Source organism: Alligator sinensis, unplaced genomic scaffold (genome assembly GCF_000455745.1).
Source record: "Alligator sinensis unplaced genomic scaffold, ASM45574v1 scaffold221_1, whole genome shotgun sequence".
Taxonomy (NCBI): Eukaryota; Metazoa; Chordata; order Crocodylia; family Alligatoridae; genus Alligator; species Alligator sinensis.
In genome coordinates, this window is record NW_005841948.1 from 1,050,462 (window position 1) to 1,070,974 (window position 20,513).

Genomic DNA, 20,513 nt, shown 5'->3' on the forward strand with positions numbered 1-20,513 from the left:
GACCATATTCAAGAAAAGAGATGGATTAGATCGCAGCAAATATGATATTGTACTCCTATCCATAGGTGGCAAGATCTTTGCCTTCATTCTCCTCTATAGCTTCACTTTTCTCACTGAGATTCTAGCCACATCCCAATATGATTTCAGACCATTCAGAAGCACAGCAGATATGATCTTCGTTGCTAGACAGCTGCAGAAGTACCATGAGCCTTCAATGACATGACTAAAGCCTTGATTCAATCAACAGAGGTCCTATGGACGATTCTGATGAGGTGCATATTCCTGCCAAAGTTTGTTACCATTACCAAACATCTTCATGATGACACGACACAAACTGGAAACTGAACCCTTCACTATCAGAACTGAAGTCAAGCGAAGACATGTGATTGCACTAACACTCTTTTCCATCAATTCAGTTATTCCACAACTCATTGCTGACAGACTTCTACCAGGAGTCAGCATCAAATATTGCATGGATGGGAACCTCTTTAATATCAACCAACCAATTACCTTTGAAATCCAAGATAACCAACACCTCTATTATTGATCTTCAGTATACTAATGTTTGTGTCATGTGTCCTCACTCAGCTGAAGAGCTCCAGGTCACTCTTGATTGCTTCTGTGAAGTATATGAAATGCCTGAACTGTCAATTTAACAAAAACCAAGATACTTTACCAATCCACCCCAAACCAACCAGCTACTCCTCCACACCTTTAAATTACAGGTCAGTCCTTGGAGAATGTTAATCATTTCCCCTACCTGGATACCCACCTTTCCAAAAAAGTATACATAGACAACACTATTCAACACCAGATAAAATCTACCAGTGTTGCACCCTGATGTCTCCAAAATTGTGTCATGACATCAGGACCCAAACCAAACTTCTATCACCTTGTTGTCATCTCTACCCTGTTGCATGGGTGTGAAACTTGGATGACGTATCACAAACACTTAAAATCTTTTGAATGTTACCATCAGTGACATCTTCAAAAAATCTTATATATCAACTGGAAGGACAGAAGAATGAATGCTAGTGTTCTGGCTCAAGCAAAAACCACCACCATCATTGAAGCCATATTTGTATGGCACTAGCTCCATTGGATAGGACATGTCATAAGGATGCCTGACAACCAACTCCTAAATCAGGTCAGATACTCCCAAATCACCAATTGTCACCACTCTAGAGGTAGGCAAAAGAAGAGATTCAAAGATGACTTGAAGGCCAGTCTGAAGAAATGTGATATTAACAGCAATACCTGGGAGACTTGAGTCATCCCCAAGGACACCATAATGTACAACAAGAACATTTTAAGCAAACTCAACTAACTATGGAAGCAGATAGACAAGAGAGACAAAGGGAGAGAGCTGTAGTCTGACATCACCAGGATCCACTCCTTCCTCCTGGAACTATTCGCCATGTATACAGTCAAACATGTGGAATTCAGATAGGCCTCCTCAGCCATCTACGGACACACCAATAACTTCCCTATTTACTGTAAGACTGCACCATCTGAAGGACTGAATCTTCATCTTGAGGGACTGTAATTGCTGTATTATGCTGTAATTGTTTGATGATCCTTCTAATTGGTTCCAGTGTGGGGTGGTACGTGACCACTAAGTGTGTGTGGTTACAGCAGGGTTTCTTTTTTGTATTGTAGCAGGTTATTGTGAAGTATTTGGATGGCTCTTTCAAAGATAGTCTATTTTTCTATTGGGGTGTTCTTGCCTTATGAAGGCAGATTTCAGGCAGGATTCTTGTTCCCCTAGTTAGTTATTTCACTTTAAAAATAGCAAGACATTTCTATACCAGGAATGCTTTAGGCCCCTGATGGACATTCAGTTTAAAGCACAATGGGAATCTAAGCCACGATCCCAACAGTCACACCTCCTGCCATGCCATACCTGCATGGCAGGGCATGCAATTTTGGGGCTGGGGGCTAGATCTCTATTGCACATTACTTGTCAGTGCAGGGGGAGCTCAGAATCATCATCAGTAAGTTTTAACCCAAGTGCTGACAATCAGTTGATTATCAGTTGGGGCTGGGGAATGAACAAGAACCTGAAGCTGGCTGCAGTCACATCCCCAGGCCCATACAGGCCTGTATGAAACCCCAGTTGGGGTTTTAACTGAGCCCCAACTCACAGGGAACCCTGCAATTGGGCTGCCACAGCCCAAGCCCTGGCTCCCTGTGAGCTGGGGCTGTGTTAAAACTCTGTGTGCCATCCAGCTGGGTGGCCCACAAGGTTTTAAAGGTCATTGTGCATGGAGTCCCTGGGATTAGGCTGCCAGGACAGTTGTGTCTTGGGAATGAGTGTTGGAATCTGTCATGAGCTAGCCCCAACTGGCTACACATTCAATTTTAGGCAAGATACAAGCAAGCCACAACATTTTTATAACAACACAAAACAGGAATAACTTTGTAGCTTGTTAACTCTACCATGCTTTAGATGGACTTTAACGTGTGGCCAGCTTACTATTTAAGGTATGATTAATCTGTTAATTGTGTCTTAAAATGTAACAGCTGTCAGGGGCATTAGTGTTTCCAAAATAAAACATTATGGGATTTCAGTTCTACAAAAAACTTTTGGGGTTTTAGCAAAAACTTCTGAAAACTCATAACTTTTTTTGAAACTAAGATTTCATTTTATCACCAGTTTCATTAACAATTCCACAGCTCTATGTCTAATTAGAGAATCAGAGCTAACAATTATACAGCCTCAGAACTATCCTATAAAAGTCTCTGGGCAAAGCATGAGGACACAACGGCTGACCCTCTTGGTATTTCTAAGGTAAAAAACATGTGGTTTCTGTTCCACCCCTAAGCACTATTACTATAGGAAATATTAAACAACAGTGGAAGAATGTTAAAAGAATAAGGAAAGTCCAAAAAAGAAAATACACAAAACCCAAATTTTATTTTTGTCAGACTTCTTAAGTATCAAATGCTGTGTCTAGCTATACCTACTGAAAAGGGAAGGTTTAAATGCCAAGAATGTAAAAGAAAACTTGAAGGAACTACGGATTATCTTAAAGTTCCTTAGGTCTATTGGCCAAATGGGTTAAAAAAACAAAACAAACAAGAAATGAAATGAAAACCTCATTGGAAAAAAATGCTAGATCAATATTTTCTACCTTTTTAAGTCTATGAATGATAAAGCTATTTTATTTGCTTTTTGGAGCACACACCTAAATTCCCCTCATTCAGTGTTTGAGATAAAATCTGTTGCTACAACTAATCCTTTTTGTATGTTACTCACATTTAGAAGTCTCTAAAAACACCAAGTGAAGTATTTATTGAATTCTAAAACAAGAACAACCTGGAAGGATCCAGTAGAATGATTATTTCTAAAGATTCCCAACTCTGGACTGCGAGGGTATCAATGCATTTACTTTTACAGGACTCTGACACTGGCTCAGGTAATGATTCATTTATAGCAGTACTCACCAGGCCTGCTGAATGTGGCTGGGAATGCAATGACCTCATCGATGACATACTGGTCTGGTGCATGTATCCATACCCTTGTGACTGACTTTGCTGATATGCCCCAGGAAGCACAGGGGCTGTGTATTAAAGAAATAAGGAAACATTACCACAACAGTTAAAATTATTCCATTATTCCCATGTCAAGCCTTTGATGCAACTTCTCTTAGCAGTTGCTGGTAGCTGTAGATTGGTCTCCTGACTAGGAATCTGCAATGCAAATGGGGATTCATATTCCAAAAGACAGGTGATTAAAATCAGTATAGAATTTTTTTAAACAACATACATATCGAAAACAAGCTTTGTGTAAGTTAAGTGAAAATCAAACTGCAGCAGAACATTGGTTAGTACAGTGATTCTCAACCAGAGTGCTATAGCACCCTGGGGTGCTGGGAAAATCCTTTGAAAGGTGCTACCATGTGTGAAGAGATGAGTCAGGTATGAGGAGATACGCAGATAAGTGCAGGCTAGGCTTGATCCTGCCTGGCCCCACTGCAAAGAGATAAATACTGTAATAAATATATTCGTTTTTCAAACAGTGTGGCTCTCAATTCATAGAAGTCATGGAGGGGTGTCTTAAGTCTAAAATGGTTGAGAACCACTGGGTTAGCATCACGTAACTGAAAGGAAGATGGCAAGCAAAAAGGCTTAAAAGACCTCAAGGAACTCGAGCACATTGGATACAGCAACATTAAGAGATTCTTAATTATTTAGTTAATTTGGGACTTTGAAACTATCCTAAGATGAGACTGTAGGGAAGAATATCCTGACACAGAGTTCCTATGATTTTTTAATTTAAAAAATAATCATTATAAAACTGAACACTAAAATACATTTGAAATATTTTAGTAAAACTGTTTAAACGATTCATTCTTAATAATAGTATTAAGCACCTTCATTTATAGCCAAAGCAGCAGTTTTCAAACTGTGTTCTGTAGAACCCTGGGGTTCCATGATATGCCATCAGGGATACAGCAAAGAGACTGGGAGTAATGATGAAGCAGGATGGGAAGCAGTACACTGCCACTGCAAGGCAGAGCTGCCTGGCTCCATGTCAGTCTTTAGGATAGGGGTATGGGGTCAGCAGCAGCAGGCGTATGAAAAGGTTTAATTACCAAAGAAGGCCTATTGCATAGGGATTGATGAAAATGTTTAGCAGTTATGAATGTAATTTGATCAATTAGTTTATGCTGATACTATCAATATCCACACCAGAGATTAATCAAAATTAATTAATTGCAAATCTTTATTTCTGCCCCTTTCCTTGTCCTCAGCCTTCCATTATCCTCTTCTCACCATCTCCCTTCTCTCCCACACCCTTTTTTGTTCTTGTTGTTACTGTCATTAGTTGGGACTTTGCCAATCCTGTAAGATCTTGAAGGCGAGTCAACAATGTAGTATAGTTTATTGTATCAAAATCTGATGAAAGACAGGGTGGATAAAAATCAATTATTATTTTTTTAAATAAAAAATTGGATTTTTATTTAAATCAGATTTTGTTTATTTAATCATATTTTTTATTTTTAACATGCTATTTTAAAAAAATAAACCTATATAAAGATAGTTTTAATTTGTGTTAAAGCTCAAAGATATAATCATGGAATAGGGATTATAAATTTAATTATATAGCATTTGAGACAATATATTCATGTAACCATTTTAGAAGTTTTATAAATAGGTCACAAAAGGCCATGGACTATATTAGGGGCTCAATCTTATGGGGTTCCCAGAAGCTCCTCTATAAATTACTAAAAATTAAAGAAAACCACTCTACCCAATGGGACTCAGTGCTCAGTCTAGAACAGGGGGTTTCAACCTTTTTGTATCATTGTACCCCCCAGTGGCCAGATGCGGAGCAGTGTACCCCCGGTCACCGATCTGGGAGGGGAGGGTGGGTGGCCAGATCCAGAGCAGTGGCAGCTGCCATATGTGAGCTTCCTCCGCATGTGCCTGGGTGGGTGGCGCTTGCACAGGATGCTACGTGGCAGTGCTCTGTCCCCGCCTGCCCATGCATACTCCCTAGGGCCTTCTCAAGTACCCCTGGTGGTACACATACCCCTAGTTGACAACCCCTGGTCTAGAAGATCCCATCAATGATCTCTGTGATGTTTAGTTTCAGTTCTCATACTGTGGATTTGTGTTCCAGAGGCAACATCCTCATTGACAGCAATATATGGCGATGAAAGAGACCTTATTACCTACCCATCAGCCCTATTGTTTCTCTGCAAGTTTGTGTACGAAGACTCAAACCCTTACTTCTCTCTAAATGTACAAAGTTCCCAGAAGTTAAATGAATAGAGGATTGTTGGGGTTGGAGTAGATCTAGGCAAGAGAAGAAGCCTGGAGATAAATGCAAGGAAGGAGAGGCAGTAGAAACAAAAGAGAATCATTTTGAGAAGAATATTTCAGAAGCCTTGAAGGATAAGTTTCTGAGTATAGCCTCTCCATTGATTTGAGATCTAGTGAGGGAATGGTATGGTAGAAGGAAAAACCTATCATGGCAGCAGACTTGTCAGGCCTTAAGAGAGATCCTATTTGGGAATATTTTAATGAAGTTCCTCTACCTCTGAGTAAGAGAGGCATGTGTGCAAAATGCAAATAGTGCAACAAAGAAATCCAAGGCGTGCTTGCCCAAATGAAACAATATCATGAGAATTGCTCCTTCTCAGGAGGAAGCTGCTTTGAAGACTTTGAAGATGATGAATGGAACATGTCTGAACATGCAGGATCTCCAGGTTAGTAAACTTGCTTATTTCATACTTCTTTCTTAAGGACTCCCTGTCTTCCCTGTATATATCTTTTGGGTGGACTTCAGGACTATTTGAATTTTCATTAAAATGTTTGAGCAAAAATGTATTTGTTACTGTATGGAACTATCATATTTTAATGCAGTTGTGATATAAAATGATGGCTGAAATAGGCTTTTTTTGTTTGTTTTTGTTTTTTGTTTTTTATAGTTTCACTTCTAAAGCAGTACTGAGTGCAATGAGTAATACTAAATGAGCAGTACTGTAGTGACTGCATTGACTTCTTTTGTTCAAGAGGATCCACCCTTAATGTACAGGATTCTGACTATCCATCGTCAACATCATCATCACTGTCTACAGTTTCAGAGTTATCTGCTAATGATACCGGTGTTCCAGCCAAATGCATGTCACACAGTATTCACCTGCAGCAAAAAGAAGAAAAAAAATCTCCATCCAGGAACAACCATACACAAGTCTGTAATAAGAACCTGCAGATTACAGCAATACATCAATTACCTCATTGATGAAAAAATTGCTTGGTTTGTTTTCATTTATGCAACAAACTGTCCTTTCCATATGGTTGAGAACACATACTTTATTGACATGGTTCGGTTATTACAACCAGGATATAGTCCACCCAACAGAGCAGATATAGCAGGCAGATTGCTAGATAAAATGTATGAGAAACAAATTGAACAGTGTGCAAAAAGTCTAGAGGGGAAAATTGTTAACTTGGGTCTTGATGGGAGAGGCAATGTCCACAATGCTCCTGTAATATGTACTTCTGTGACAACAGAAGAAGAGACTGTCTACCTTGCAAAAACAATTGATACATCAGGAAATGCACGCACAGCAGACTACATGCAAGAAGTAGCAGCAAAAGCTATAACAAACTTGGGAAAAAAATCAAACGTCTAGTATGAAGCTTTGTCACAAACAATACTGCAAATGTATCAATGATGAGAATAAATCAAGAAGTAAAGAAAGCCCCAAGCTAATAACATATGAATGCAGCACTCATTCGATGCACCACTTAGCCAAAGATTTCAGGGCTCCAGAAAAAAAGGCTAATATTGAAATTGCAAAATACTTCCATGACAACCCTTTGCAGCAACTGCTCTGAAGAAAGCAGAAGGAACCAAACTAGCTCTCCCATAAGACATGTGATGGAACTCAGTAATTGACTGTTTTGACCAATATATTGAGAACTGGCCTAATATGATAATTTGTGAACAAAATCATGACAAAATAGATGGAACTGTCATAGCCAAAGTTCTCAACATTGGGCTAAAGAGAAATGTAGAATGTAGGGTGACTATCCTGAAGCCTATTACTGTAGCCTTGAAAAAAGTGCAGTGAAATTGCTGTTTTATTGCTGATGCTGTTGAAATTTGGAAGGAACTGAGACCTCAAAAAGAGAAACACACAATGACAGAGTTAAATTACAGGCATTAAAAAAATTAATGGATCAAGCAATATCTCCAGTTCATCATCTTGTCAATATTCTCAATATTTGGCACCAGGGTCAATCCTGAACTGCTGGAGAGAAGCTGGCTATGACATGGGCACCAGTAGTTATCCCTCCATAATTCCAAATATAATAAATTTCAGGACTAAGAGTTAAACATTCAAGAAATATATGTTTTCTGATGAGGTTTAAAAGAAAGTCACACCAGTGAATTGATAGAAGTCACTTAAGCACCTGGATCCATCAGAGACTATTGAAGTGATAATCCAGCTTTTCAAAGCTGTAGCTTCTTGTGCAGGTGTAGAAAGAATATTTTCTTCCTTTGGACTAATTCATTCTAAATTGAGAAATCACTTGGGAACCAAAAAAGCAGGAACAGATTTGGGGGCACGTGTCCCCCTGCCCCCCACCCCCAGGAGTGTGTACAGAGATGGGGAGCCACCCTTGCCCCCCACTCACCCCCCACAGGGATCCTCCATGCCCAGTGTGAAAACCCCAGGCCAGGGGATCATGGAAACCTGCTTCTTGCAGATGCAGGTGGAACCCAGGATCAGGCTCCCCCCTACACTGGCACTACGGTATAATTGGGTCTAATGCATAATCCCACAATCATGCCTTCTACCATGCACGTGGCATGGCAGGAGGCGTGATTGTGTGGATCATGCATTAGATCCAATTCTGCCTTTACCTGCACATGTAGAGGGCCTGAAAGGGATTCTTTCAAAACCAAGTGCAACTTAAATGACTTTTTGTAGCTTTCTCAAGTCATCTTTTTAAGGGACAGTAGAGAGTCATGACCACAATTGCCAAGGTTGTTAAAATTCAAAGGATGAGAGCCTATTCATCTCTCATTTAAACATGGTTTATAAGCCTCATCAAGGCTCAACTCTCTTGTTTTTGTCCACCTATGCAGGATTCACTGGAATAGGTTAACTGAAAATATTCAAGCTCAAATTAAATTTAATTAAGATAAACTCAGAAAAATAACCAAAAAATAGTCCATTTCATTTGCCACTTGCTTCCAAAGCTGTGATCACCCTTAATTCAATCAATCTTATCCAAGAGGATAAGCTGGGAGCCTCGATCAGCTGACAGGGCTCCCCTAGTCACATTTCAATTGATGGCCCGATAGGAACCAGCCATAAAGTTATTACAATTTTTCTGTGGAATAACTTTTTGGTTTATCCCTTGTTTTATCATGCCAGTAATTGATTTAACATGTGGCTGGATTACAAATCAAGATGTGATTAACTGGTTAATCACATCTGAAGTGTAACGTGTCCAACTCCCATCAAGGTGAGAAGTCAAGAAAGCTGCACAAAGAAATCTGCATGGTGTTGAAATCTACTGCAATGGAAATTTTCAGCTCCCAAAAAACGTTATGAAGTTTATGAGTTTCTTTGGCAACATTAAAAATGGGAATATGGTAACAAGATACTATAGGCAAACAGACATTTTTCCGCCTTAGATCTAACAGCTAGTTTAGTTACCTTTCATCCTTTTGTTTATAGCAGAAGCAGGCAATTATTTTGGGTGGAGGGCCGCTTACTGACTTCTGGCAAGCTGTCAAGGGCTGCATTGGTCTCCCCACCCCCTGGTCACCATCTTGTGACTGGAAGTCCTGCCTCCTAACCCCTGACCTTTGCCACGAGAAGTCCCTCCCCTTGCCCCCAAAAATACTCCTTTCATCAAGAGGTTTTTCCATCTCAGAACCAGAAAAATACCAAATTATATTCTAAAAATTGAACATCTACAACATTCATTAATTTGATATCAAAAATATTTTTGTCCTGGTGTACATGAGTTTGTGTAGTTTACATAGAGATGATTGCACAATAGCTTAAAATGAAGTCTTACTCTTGTATGTTGTGGGGGGTGGTGGGCACTGGTATAGGTTTGTTGGGAGCTGTTAGTGTGTGGGTAGGTATAGGTTTGTGGGGGGTTGCATGAGGATGGCTGGGGTGTGTGAGGGGTTGCGGGTCTGGGGGTCTGTGTGTATGGCAGTGCAAGGGGGTGTGTGGGTGCGTGTGTATGGTGGGGTGTGCACATGAGACTCATCCTATGAACAAATACACACACACACACACACACACACACATACACACAGTCTCTCCCTCATTACACACACATATACCCCTCCTGCTCCTGGCACTGGGTTACCTGCACGGGCCTGTACTCCCCGGTCCAGCCATGCAGCCAGGGGCCACGTGGTGCCGGACTGGCCAGCAGGAGTGCAGGGAAGCAATGAAAACTGCGGCAGGCAGAGACTTCCGGTTGGGGGGGAGGGAGGGGCAGTGGGCACAGGAAAGGGTTTGGGACAGGGCAGGGCCAGGCTGGTCTTGCTGGTGAGTCCTGCCAGCTTCCCCTTTCCTTTGGGTCCTACTGCCCCTGGCTCCTGTCATCTTTCACAGGTAGCCAGAAGCAGAAAAATATACATTTTCTAAAAATTTTAGGGGCCCCATGGGCCAGACAGAATAGCCTGGCAAGCCGAATGTGGCCCACAGGCCATATTTTGCCTACTCATGGTTTATGGGATCATTAAGGAAGTTAGTTAATTACACATTTTTAAGTTCTATAGTACATTTGGTACCTTTATTCCAAAAGAATAAATCCAAATTGTATTTTACTGGAAAAACAGTTCAATAATATTGCAGCATATTCTTTATAGCTTTAGGAAAGTTGGAATCAACCATGGTTCTACAATGATTAGGCACTTATTTTTTTGGAAGATAATGGACCAGATTCTGCCTTGCCATAAGTGAATTCAATTCTACTGAGAGAAACAGATCTGTGATATGTTCATGGTGGGCAAGAATTTGGTCCAATGTGAACAAAAGTAAGACAGATAAAATGTGACCTTGCTTCACTATGACCACCTGCAGCGCGCACACAATAAAAGTTCACTGCAGTTGTTGGCTCAAGACTTAGTGTAAAATGATATAGCATCACTTAAAGGAGCAGGAGAAAAACAGTGGTTTCAGTTAACCTAAGGGAACAATAAAACACAGAGGTATAACATGAAATTCATTTAGCTGAAGCCAGATTTATTGACAAGGGATCTGGGGGCTGACCACTGCTCCCAGAAACATGGATAGGCACTTTTCCTTGTTCTGTTAAGATTTTACTAGATGCATTCTGAACTTTCTTTCTTGATTAACTTCATTGATTTTTTTTTTATATTTGCTAGTGGGAGCAATTACTCGTATTTCACTTTCCCTTTTATATTAATGGTTTACAATATTATCATCTTATTGGGTTTGGCTCAGGTGAAACTTTTATTTTTCAGACCTTAAAAGGTGTAAAGAAGCAATGCTAAAAGAAAAATATAAAACCAAAACCCAAAATTCCTCCCACAAAATCCTTTGTAACTTCTTACTTGTGACAACTTATAATGTAGGGTGTGAACAAGCATTTGCAGAACCCAGCCCAGGTTCAGGCAGCTAAACCTGAGTCAAGATTGCCAAGTGCAAGCATTCACAGCTTGCGAAGAAAGGTGCAGGCAGCCAGAAACAAGTCAGGAGGGGTGGGTGGAAGGCTGGTGGGTCCACAGGGGACTGGTGGTTTCATGGGAGTTTTGGTGGGTCCAGAGGGGAGGCTGCCCAGTCTGGGGATTGTGGCAGGGTGGAAAAACAGCATAGACGCAGAGCTGTAGATGGAGAGTATGTATATTATAGGCTTGCCTGGGTTTCCAAGTTTGTGGATTTTAGGGAGCATGTAAAAAGTTCCTGGATTGGGTAGTGTGGGAATCAAGTTTTGTAGTTTTTCTTGTAGTTTAGAAGGAAATGATGTGATGGTTGTTTTCAGGTGAAAAGGGGAATTGGATCTTCCTGTAGTTTTTCATAGTAGGTGGTGTCAGAGAGTTGTCTGTTGGCATCTTTTATGTAGTCTTCAATGGTTAAGGACGACTATAGCTCCTCCTCTATTACTATTTGGGGGGGGGTGTGATCTTAGAGATTCTATGGCCCTTCTCTCTGAAAGGGAAGGTTGTTATGGTGGTATTTTTTGTTGATTATTTCATTGTTCATTCTTTCCCTGACGCAGTCAATATAGCAATCAAGGTTTGAATTTTGTCCACTGTGAGGTATCCAATCTGATGGGGGTTTTTTTTATTTTTTGGTGTTAACCTTTTCCTCAATGTTGTCACAGGATGAAGTGTTGCTGAAAGTGGATTTGTGGATTCGTTTTGGTTGTGGAAATATTCCTTGAGATGAAGGCATAGGAAAAAATATTTTAGTTCTCCACACTGTAGTATCTTATTAAGATATTTTTCTGGAAAGAAATTGAGGTCTTTAGAGAGGACAGATTTTTCAGCTTTGGTAAGTGTGCGTGCATGTAGAGATCGATAATATTTGAGGGTTCATTAGTTCCTTCAGTTTCGTTAGGTATGGGGTTGGAATGTTGTACAGTAATGGTGTTGTTTCTCTGATGGTTGTTTAGTGGCTGGGAAAGTTGTTCCCGTAGTAGTTGGTTCCATTGCTTCTTTTTATGTTGGATGGATGTTATAAAAAAAATCCTTGATAGTCTTTGTGTGTGTGTTGTATAATGTTTGGGAAGATATCAGGATTTATCTCTTTTAAGTTGTTGTAGCATGTGTTGATTTCCTGCTTGAATTGATTTCGTTTGGAGTAGGTTATGTGAAGGAAATGTTTTCTAAGTTTTCCTGAAGTTCTCCTGCATAGTTGTGAAGCATATTTGGAGTTGTGTGCAGTAGTCAGAGGATTGTAGATATTCAGTCCTCTGGAAATGATGTTGCATTTCTTGCATAGGCTTAGAAAATATGTCGCTGTTGAGTTTGGCTTCTTTCTTCATTTTGTGAAGTTTCCATTTCAAAATGTTCCCTTCCAACAGGCATGGTAATTTTAGAGCATTTAAAACCATTAATATTGATTATCCACAGTACAAAAAAATGAAGTGGCATCTGGAGTTCAACCACTCTCAAAGCCAGCAAATTTCAAAATATCATAATGGATAAAATGATGTAATTCTGTATTTTGATAACACTGCCCTCAAAAACATGCAAAAAATAATGCAGCCCAAATAACATTTTCAGTTGTATAAAGCTGAACTAAATTAGTGTGCCAAGTTCATGATCCTGCAATTCTTTCTCAAGCAACAGTCCAGTTGAAAGTGGTGAGAATTATATTAAACTTAGAGAAAAAAAATGTATGCTTACTTTGAAACATGTAGGGGCAAAAATAATGCATTCAAAGGAGGAACAAAATACCCCAACTTGAATATTTATGCTACACATGTTTCTAATATAGATAATTATGCTTTATGTATTTATTTTGTAACTTCTGTTGTCATTTTCAGGGACCATCTTAGATTTCTGTAGAGGGAAAAATTAAGTTGATAAAATTATCTTAGGAAAGAAATACAGTATAAGGGCAGAGGCAAGAGAGCAACTCATTTTCCCTGAAGTCCCATCACTTTCTATTGAAAACTATGGTCTAGAATTTTATTCCAAAAGATATATGGTTTTACAAAATAGCTATAACTGTTTCAGAACTTTTGATTTATTTAAAAAATTTTAGCCAATAACATATTGTAGATCATAGGAATCAGTGTTGTGCTGATGCAAATAACTAAAGTATTCAACAATAAGCCCCTTAGCAAATGGAATGAAAATTTAAGAGAAGGCACAGGAAAACAATTTGGTTCTTGAAAAGGCTCTGTATTCCAAAAGTGCACATGCATCATAAAATAACTGGACAGGCACAGACTGTTCAAGGGTTTCCCCATTTCTGTGTAAAAAGGTGACTTTACATACAGGATGCTGTTTCCATAACCCCAATCTTGAACTCCATGGAGGTCTGTCTGTGAAGTTTGGACACTGAGAGCTGGATGGCATAAGAGTCAGAAGATGCTGTGATGATCCTTTATTGGTCTGCAGGGAGCAGGTCAATATATAATTTGGCCCAGTCCCAGCAGAATAGCAAAGTCCTAATGATCTTTTCAGGAAAATGCACACCCTCCCAACCCCACAATTCAGTTTAATGCTAACTTTCTAGTCTGCTATTTTTGGAGTGCAGATAGCTATGTTCAACATTCCAACATAACCTTAGAAAATGCCCTAATCCTCTGACAGCAAGTTAGCAAACAAGCTTTTTTATTTAAATACAAGGTGTAGGGTATGGCTAATAGTGTATCTTCTATAAAACAAGCAACATCTTAAGAAATTCAAGAAGTTAGAATGTTTTAAAAGTCACCAGCCTGTAAAACCATAAACAGAGGTTATCATGTGATGTTCATATACACTGAAACTGAATGAAAATGTTTTCCTGACATTTTAAGTGAAAAAGTGAAAATCCATATGGAAAACAAATTAGAATTAGATATAGATAATCAAGTCTGTATTATCTGCATCACAATTCTATAGCCAGTTGTTACAAATGCAAGTTAAAAGTTGTATGAGGTCATATGTGAGATATAGAATTTCATAGACAGTTATAACAGCCTAACCCTACCCTCCAGCATATCTACTACAACCCCCCCAGCTTGCTGTCATCCAGATTGTTAATGAAGATACTGAACAAAACTGGCCCCAGGACTGACCCTGGGGCACTCCACTTGTTACAGGGTGCCAATTAGACATCGACCCACCGATCACTACCTGTTGAGCCCAAAGATTCAGTCAGCTTTCTATCAACCTTACAGTCCATTTATCCAACACATACTTCCCTAGCTTGCTTGCAAGAACATTGTGGGAGACCATATCAAAAGCCTTGCTAAAGTCAAGTTATATCACGTCTACATTTTTCCTTGCATCCTCAGAACCAATTATCTCATCATAGAAGGCAGCCAGGTTGGTCAGGCATGACTTGCCCTTGGTGAATCCATGCTAACTGTTCCCGATCACTTCTTCTTCTCCAAGTACTGTGAAATGGATACCTTGAGGACCTGCTCCATGATTTTTCCAGCAACTGAGGTGACGCTGACCAGTCTGTAGTTCCCTGGATCCTCCTTCTTCCGTTTCTTAAATATGGGCACTATATTTCCCTTTTTCCAATTATCTGGGACCTCCCCCGATCACCCAAAGTTTTCAAGGATAATGGCCAGCGGCTCTGCAATCACATCAGTCAACTCCCTCAGCACCCTTAGATGTATTGCATCTGGCCCCATGGACTTGTACATGTCCAGCTTTTCTAAATAGTCCATAACCAGTTCTTGCACCATTGAGGGCTGCTCACCTTCTCCTCAAAATGTGCTACCCAGTGCAGTAGTCTGGGAGCTGACCTTGCCTGTGAAGACAGAGGTAAAAAAAGGCACTGAGTACTTCAGCCTTTTCCTCGCCATCTCTCACTAGGTTGCTTCTACCATTCAGTAAGAGACCTACACTCTTCCTGCTCTTCCTCTTGTTGCTAACATACTTCTAGAAACCCTTGTTGTTAGCTTTCACATCCCTTGCTAGCTGCAACTCCAATTGCGCTATGGACACATATTACTTCTGTAGTTTACAGAGCTACAAACAGTAAGTATCCATGTATTCAGGCTGGAGTGCCATAAAAATGGTGGGTCCACCACAAAAAAGTTCCTATTTCAAACAGGATTTTAGTAATGCTACCTTTTATAGCCCAACATTTGATTTGCGGACAGTTGCAAATAACACTTCAGACTCCCAGCATTCCAGAGTGCTCTGCTCTCCCACCCCCGCTCCAATGGGGAAAGAGGGTGAGCAGCTGACAGTAGACCTATAGCAGCAACTGCCACAGAGCCATTCTGCTCCACTGCGGCTGTGACAGCAGCACACTGGGCAGCTTTGACACAACCCAATCAGTTGCTGATACCTCCACAGCAAAGGTTGCTCCTTGGCAGGAAAGCACACCTTTGAGGTGAATTTGTAGTGCTCCCAGCTAGGGGCTATGCATGTGTGCAACCCTCGCAGTACTTTATTACAGGAGACCCTCACCATTTGTGGGGGATACGGGAACGTATCCCCTGCAAATGGCTAAGTCCGTGAATAAGGCACTGCATTTATGAACGCCATCTGCGTTCATGAATGCAGTGCCCCCTGTGGCTGGAGGTGGGGAAGGCACTGGTGGCGGCGGGAGTGCAGCAGTGGTGGTGGGAGTCCAGCCGCAGCAAGCGTGGACTTTCTGAGGAGCTCCTTTAAGTGCATTTAAAATGCAGGTTCAGCATTCACGAATATCTGAAACCATGAATGCCAAACCTGTGAATAACGAGGGTTTCCTGTATTTTTCTGGAGCTACAAAGTGCCTCAGCATTTTGTGGCATATTGAAGGTCTGAGCACAGTTGCCAAACCAAGAAAATGGTTTTACTGACAATCTGGAAGTTTTTACTGATATCTGTTTTAGAAGGGCTGCGTTCAAATTTAGGGGTTTAACATGAACCATAGTTAAAAACAAATTGCTTGCCAGTAAAAAGCTTGGAATAAAAAAAAATGTTCTTGGGTTGGCAACCTTCCTTGACTGCAGAGACTACTTTAAACTGTCATGCCCAGACCCACTCCACCCCAACCAGGGGCCCCTACTGGTGGAATCAATAACAAGGGTACTACTGCCCTAACCTACAAAGTCCATCTGGCCCAAGAAGTGTGGAAAGGAACAGACTGAGATGAGGGAGTGGGTCTGTAAATCCTGCCACTAGAATAAAGTGTTCCCATCTCTACTACCCTATCTCAGCATAACAGTGAGCTACTAAGCTTAACAGAATCTTTCTCCTATCCCACCTCCCTTGTGCAGAACAACACAGCATGTTTGAGGGTACCTCTGCTGTGCAGGATAAGCTTGTGGTCCAGACATAATGCAAGAGGCTTAAAGGAGTAGGCAAGAGACCAAGGAAATGAATGCTGAACAGTATTACTCTAGATGAAGAAGGAGACCTAGGGTCTTTGAAGACTGAAGTAATCCTACATATCTCCTCATTCTCTTCATGGTAGGCAGGTGAGATGTTTCAAAGATTGGGTGAACCCTGGGAGTTAGGACTGGAAAGGTTAAGCCTTAATACTGTTTATGCTGCACCCATGCAATTGTGTAGCATTCCCATTAAAATTAATAGACAATATGGTATATTGGAAAATTCTGCTTTAAGAGCTATCTCAGTATCTTTGTTTATTCTCCTGTATGTCCTGATCAAAGCTTCATTGAGCCAGTTCCTATGAAGTCTACTTTCTGGACAGAGGCACCAGGAAAGATTTTAAGATAAGAGAATGCCAAATTTGTGTGTGTATGGAGGGGGGGTGGGGAAGAGATGGAGAAAAGAAAGCAACTTACCTAACATTGCCCCCAACCCTGCAATGATGTTAGGCTTGACCATGATATCACAGTGGCAACAAAGACTTCATACCTACTCCCTCATTTTCTCTGTATGCACAAATTAAATACAAATGTAAAATAATAAAGACAATTGTGAGCTTTGGCTCTTAAAATGGGGCGGGGGCAAGAGAAATGTATGTACTATGTATATAAGCAGGAGTGTTGCAATGAAACCCTAAAAAGGACACTAGAAATCAAGGTAGAAAGGAAATAGAAAGACAAATGAAAGAGAAAAGTACTGCCAGGAAAAATTCAGCAAAAAAATTGTAAATAACAATAAAAAGCTAAATGAGTAATACCAGATGACAACTAAGTTCACTCTAAAAAAACTTCTGAATCAAAACAAACATGGGTATCATTTAAATAAAATCCTGCTGATTTAAATATAAGGAAAATAGGAGCAAGCTGAAAGGAATGCCCCATAGAGATGCAATACACTGAAATAATTAAAATAAAAGCTAAATGAAGCAAAATAATATTAGGAAATGAAATTAAAACATTCTGAGATCAAAACAAGATGGAAGAAAAGTAGTATAAAAGACTTTGATAACTACAACAAAAGCAAGAACTTTGAAGAATGAGGCTCTGAGCATTAATGAAAACAAAATGTGGATGTCCAAACGGCTGCATGAAAAGGAACTGAAAGAAAGATAATAGCAATGACTCATGATAGTATAACCTCTTCTAGTGCTGAGGACTGGATTTCCTAATTTGAAACACAAGAGCAGCAAAAGAAGCAGCTTCAGGATCAGTGACACAAGGGATGATAGAAAATAGAAATGACTGAAATAATGGCAGTGCCCTGATAACAGTGCCAAGGCAACTAACAGAGTATATACCTTGTGTCAGTTCACCATGATGCTAATAATCTACTAACCCATGAGTTTGCATAGTTACCTCCTGCCCCATCATGGAAGAGCCTAATTTTTTTAATAATTATTTTAATGCACAATTTGTTCCAGGTGGCAGGAAGGGAACTCTGATAAGTGGAAGCAGCTGTAGTTTAGCTTCCTTGGCTGTGAATTGCTATACCCTCAAAAATGTAGGTTACTTGAAATGTTATTCCTAACTTAGAATTTCCTGTGTTTGTAATATGTTGTTTTCTTTTTATAACTAAAGTTTCAGAAAAGAAATATATACTCAAATCTCTGATGACTCCCTGAACTCCTTGCTTCCCCTTACTATCTTTTGTTCGAGATTAATAAATAAAACAAAAGGTGCAGGCATACAGAACAATGGGACCATTCCAAAATGGGAACCATTTCACAACTGCTCCCAAACAGTGCAGACGCACATGACACTGAAATGGTTCACAGTGAACTGGTTAAAAATACCACTTGATTGTCCAGGTACATTTTTTAACCATTCCAGATTTAAACTGGTTTAACAGGCTTGTATGTCAGCTTCAGGCTTAAACTGCATTTAAACTCTTCTAAGTGTTATGTGTGCCCATGCCCAAAAATTAGTTTAACAGAAGCAGGAGTGACATAAGAGTGAACTCTGTGTTGTGCCAGTTTTAAGGCAACTTTGTGCTGCCTGTATTCTGGGCTACTGCAGTTGCTGAAATGCAAAATACCCAAGGCTACCAGTAGGCTATAGCCACATAATGTGAGCACCAGGGGCTAATTGCTTTCTTGTGTGGGCCAAACTTCTCCCTTCCCTATCAAGTTCCTTTTACTACAACTGACAAATTTAGACAGAGTAGAAAAAAATATTCTCTCTTGGACATAGCAAGAATGGAAGTGGCCCTTGACACTTTTCAATTTATTCACAGCAATTCTTGCCTCAAATGGTGGATGTGGACACAATTTAGGCCACTACAGCAAAGGGTACTCTATGGATATAATCTAAGTCATGCCTTCATAGTCACAGGGTATATTTTTCAAAAAGTGCACAGGAAACAGAGGACAGCACAGAATCATAGGAAAGTAGGGCTGGAAGGGATGTCAAAAGATCAGTTAGTCCAGCACCCTGCTCAAGGCAGGATGGTCTCTGACTAAACTATCCTAACAAAAAGAAAATGTCCAAGAATGGAGATTCTACAATTTCTCTAGGTAGCCTGTTCCAATGCTTGACTACTCTGCTAGTAAGAAAGTTCCTCATAATCTCCAATCTCAATTTGCAGCTTGAAGCCACTGCTCTTAGTCCTGTCCCCTATAGCCACAGAAAAAAAGACCACCTTCATCCTCCTTATAATCACCCTTCAGGTTTTTAAAAACTGTTATCAAATCCCCCCTCAGTCTTTTCTTTTCCAAACTAAATAATACCAGTTCTGTCAGCCTTCCTTCATAAATCTTGCTCCCCAGGCCCCTAATCATATTCATTTTGTAAGGTGACTTAGGCATGGGGTAACTTAAGTTATGTCCCACTGATATCAGTTTCCAAAATAGAACCTAAGCTTCTATATATCATTTATATGCTTCTGAAAATATTACCTGCAGCATGATTACTAGCCCATCTCTTGTAGGTAAATAAAGTGGTCTCCAGTGACAAGCCAACATGCTCTCCCCTTTTAAAGAGACCTAGAACAGGGGTTGTCAACCAAGGGTACACATACCCCAGGGGTACTTAGAAAGGCCATAGGGGGTATGCACGGGAGGGCAGGTGGGCAGGGATGAAGTGTGCCCCAGGGCACAGCAGCGGCATTTCCCCCAGAGCATTCCCATACATTGCTTCTTAGTCAGGGGAGGTGGAGGGGCACACCAGCACCGCTGGCCCCACACAACACACTACAATGCCTCCCCACCCTCCACCTCAGCTCACTCTGTGCCCACTCCCAGGAGCAGGACCCGGGGGGAGGGGGGAACGAGGGCAGTGGCGCCCCTCTGCAGGCCATGCATGCACACACCACCTGGTCAGATGAACGGGGGCAGGAGGGGGCGGTTCACACATGGTGGCTGCCACGCCCCATACTGCCACCACTGCTCTGCACCATTTTCATAGTTGGTAGGGTCAGAAGGAACCTGAGCAGATCATCAAGTCTGACCCCCTGTCGTGGGCAGGAAAGAAAGCAAGCTGGGGTCAAACGACCCCAGCCAGGTGATTATCTAGCCTTTTGAAGACCCCCCCCAGGGTAGGAGCAAGCATCACGTCCCTTGGAAGTTGGTTCCAGATCCTAGCCACCCTGAGTGTGAAGTAGTGCCTCCTGATATCTAGCCTGAATCTACCCTCCATCAACTTATGGCCATTATTCCTTGTTACTCCTGGTAGTGCTTGGGGGAACAGGGACCCTCCCATTGCCTGCTGGTCCCCCTTGGCCAGTTTGTAGATGGCCACCAGATCCCCACTCAGCCTTCTCTTGTGGAGGCTGAACGGGTTCAGGTCCCGTAGCCTCCACTTGTAGGGCCTGCCTTGCTGTCCCCTGATCATGTGAGTGACCCTCCTCTGGACCCTCTTGATGCTGTCCACATCCCTCCTGAAGTGCGGCGCCCAGAACTGGACACAGTACTCCAACTGCAGCCTGACCAATGTTGCATAGAAGAGGAAGATCACCTCCTTGGACCTGCTCATGATGCATCTGTGGATGCATGACAAGATGT

The 20,513-nt window shown here is 41.0% G+C and overlaps 1 protein-coding gene across 12 annotated transcripts in view; it reads right to left on the reverse strand.

The window, feature by feature from the left end:
- NEBL (nebulette) overlaps positions 1–20,513 on the reverse strand; it is a 159,794-nt gene that overhangs the window by 13,774 nt on the left and 125,507 nt on the right. For all 12 annotated transcript variants that reach the window (XM_025199731.1, XM_025199734.1, XM_025199733.1 and 9 more), the window contains one exon: positions 3,448–3,563. In XM_025199731.1, coding sequence (XP_025055516.1) covers positions 3,448–3,563 — 116 coding nt within the window. The remainder of the gene's footprint in view (positions 1–3,447; positions 3,564–20,513) is intronic.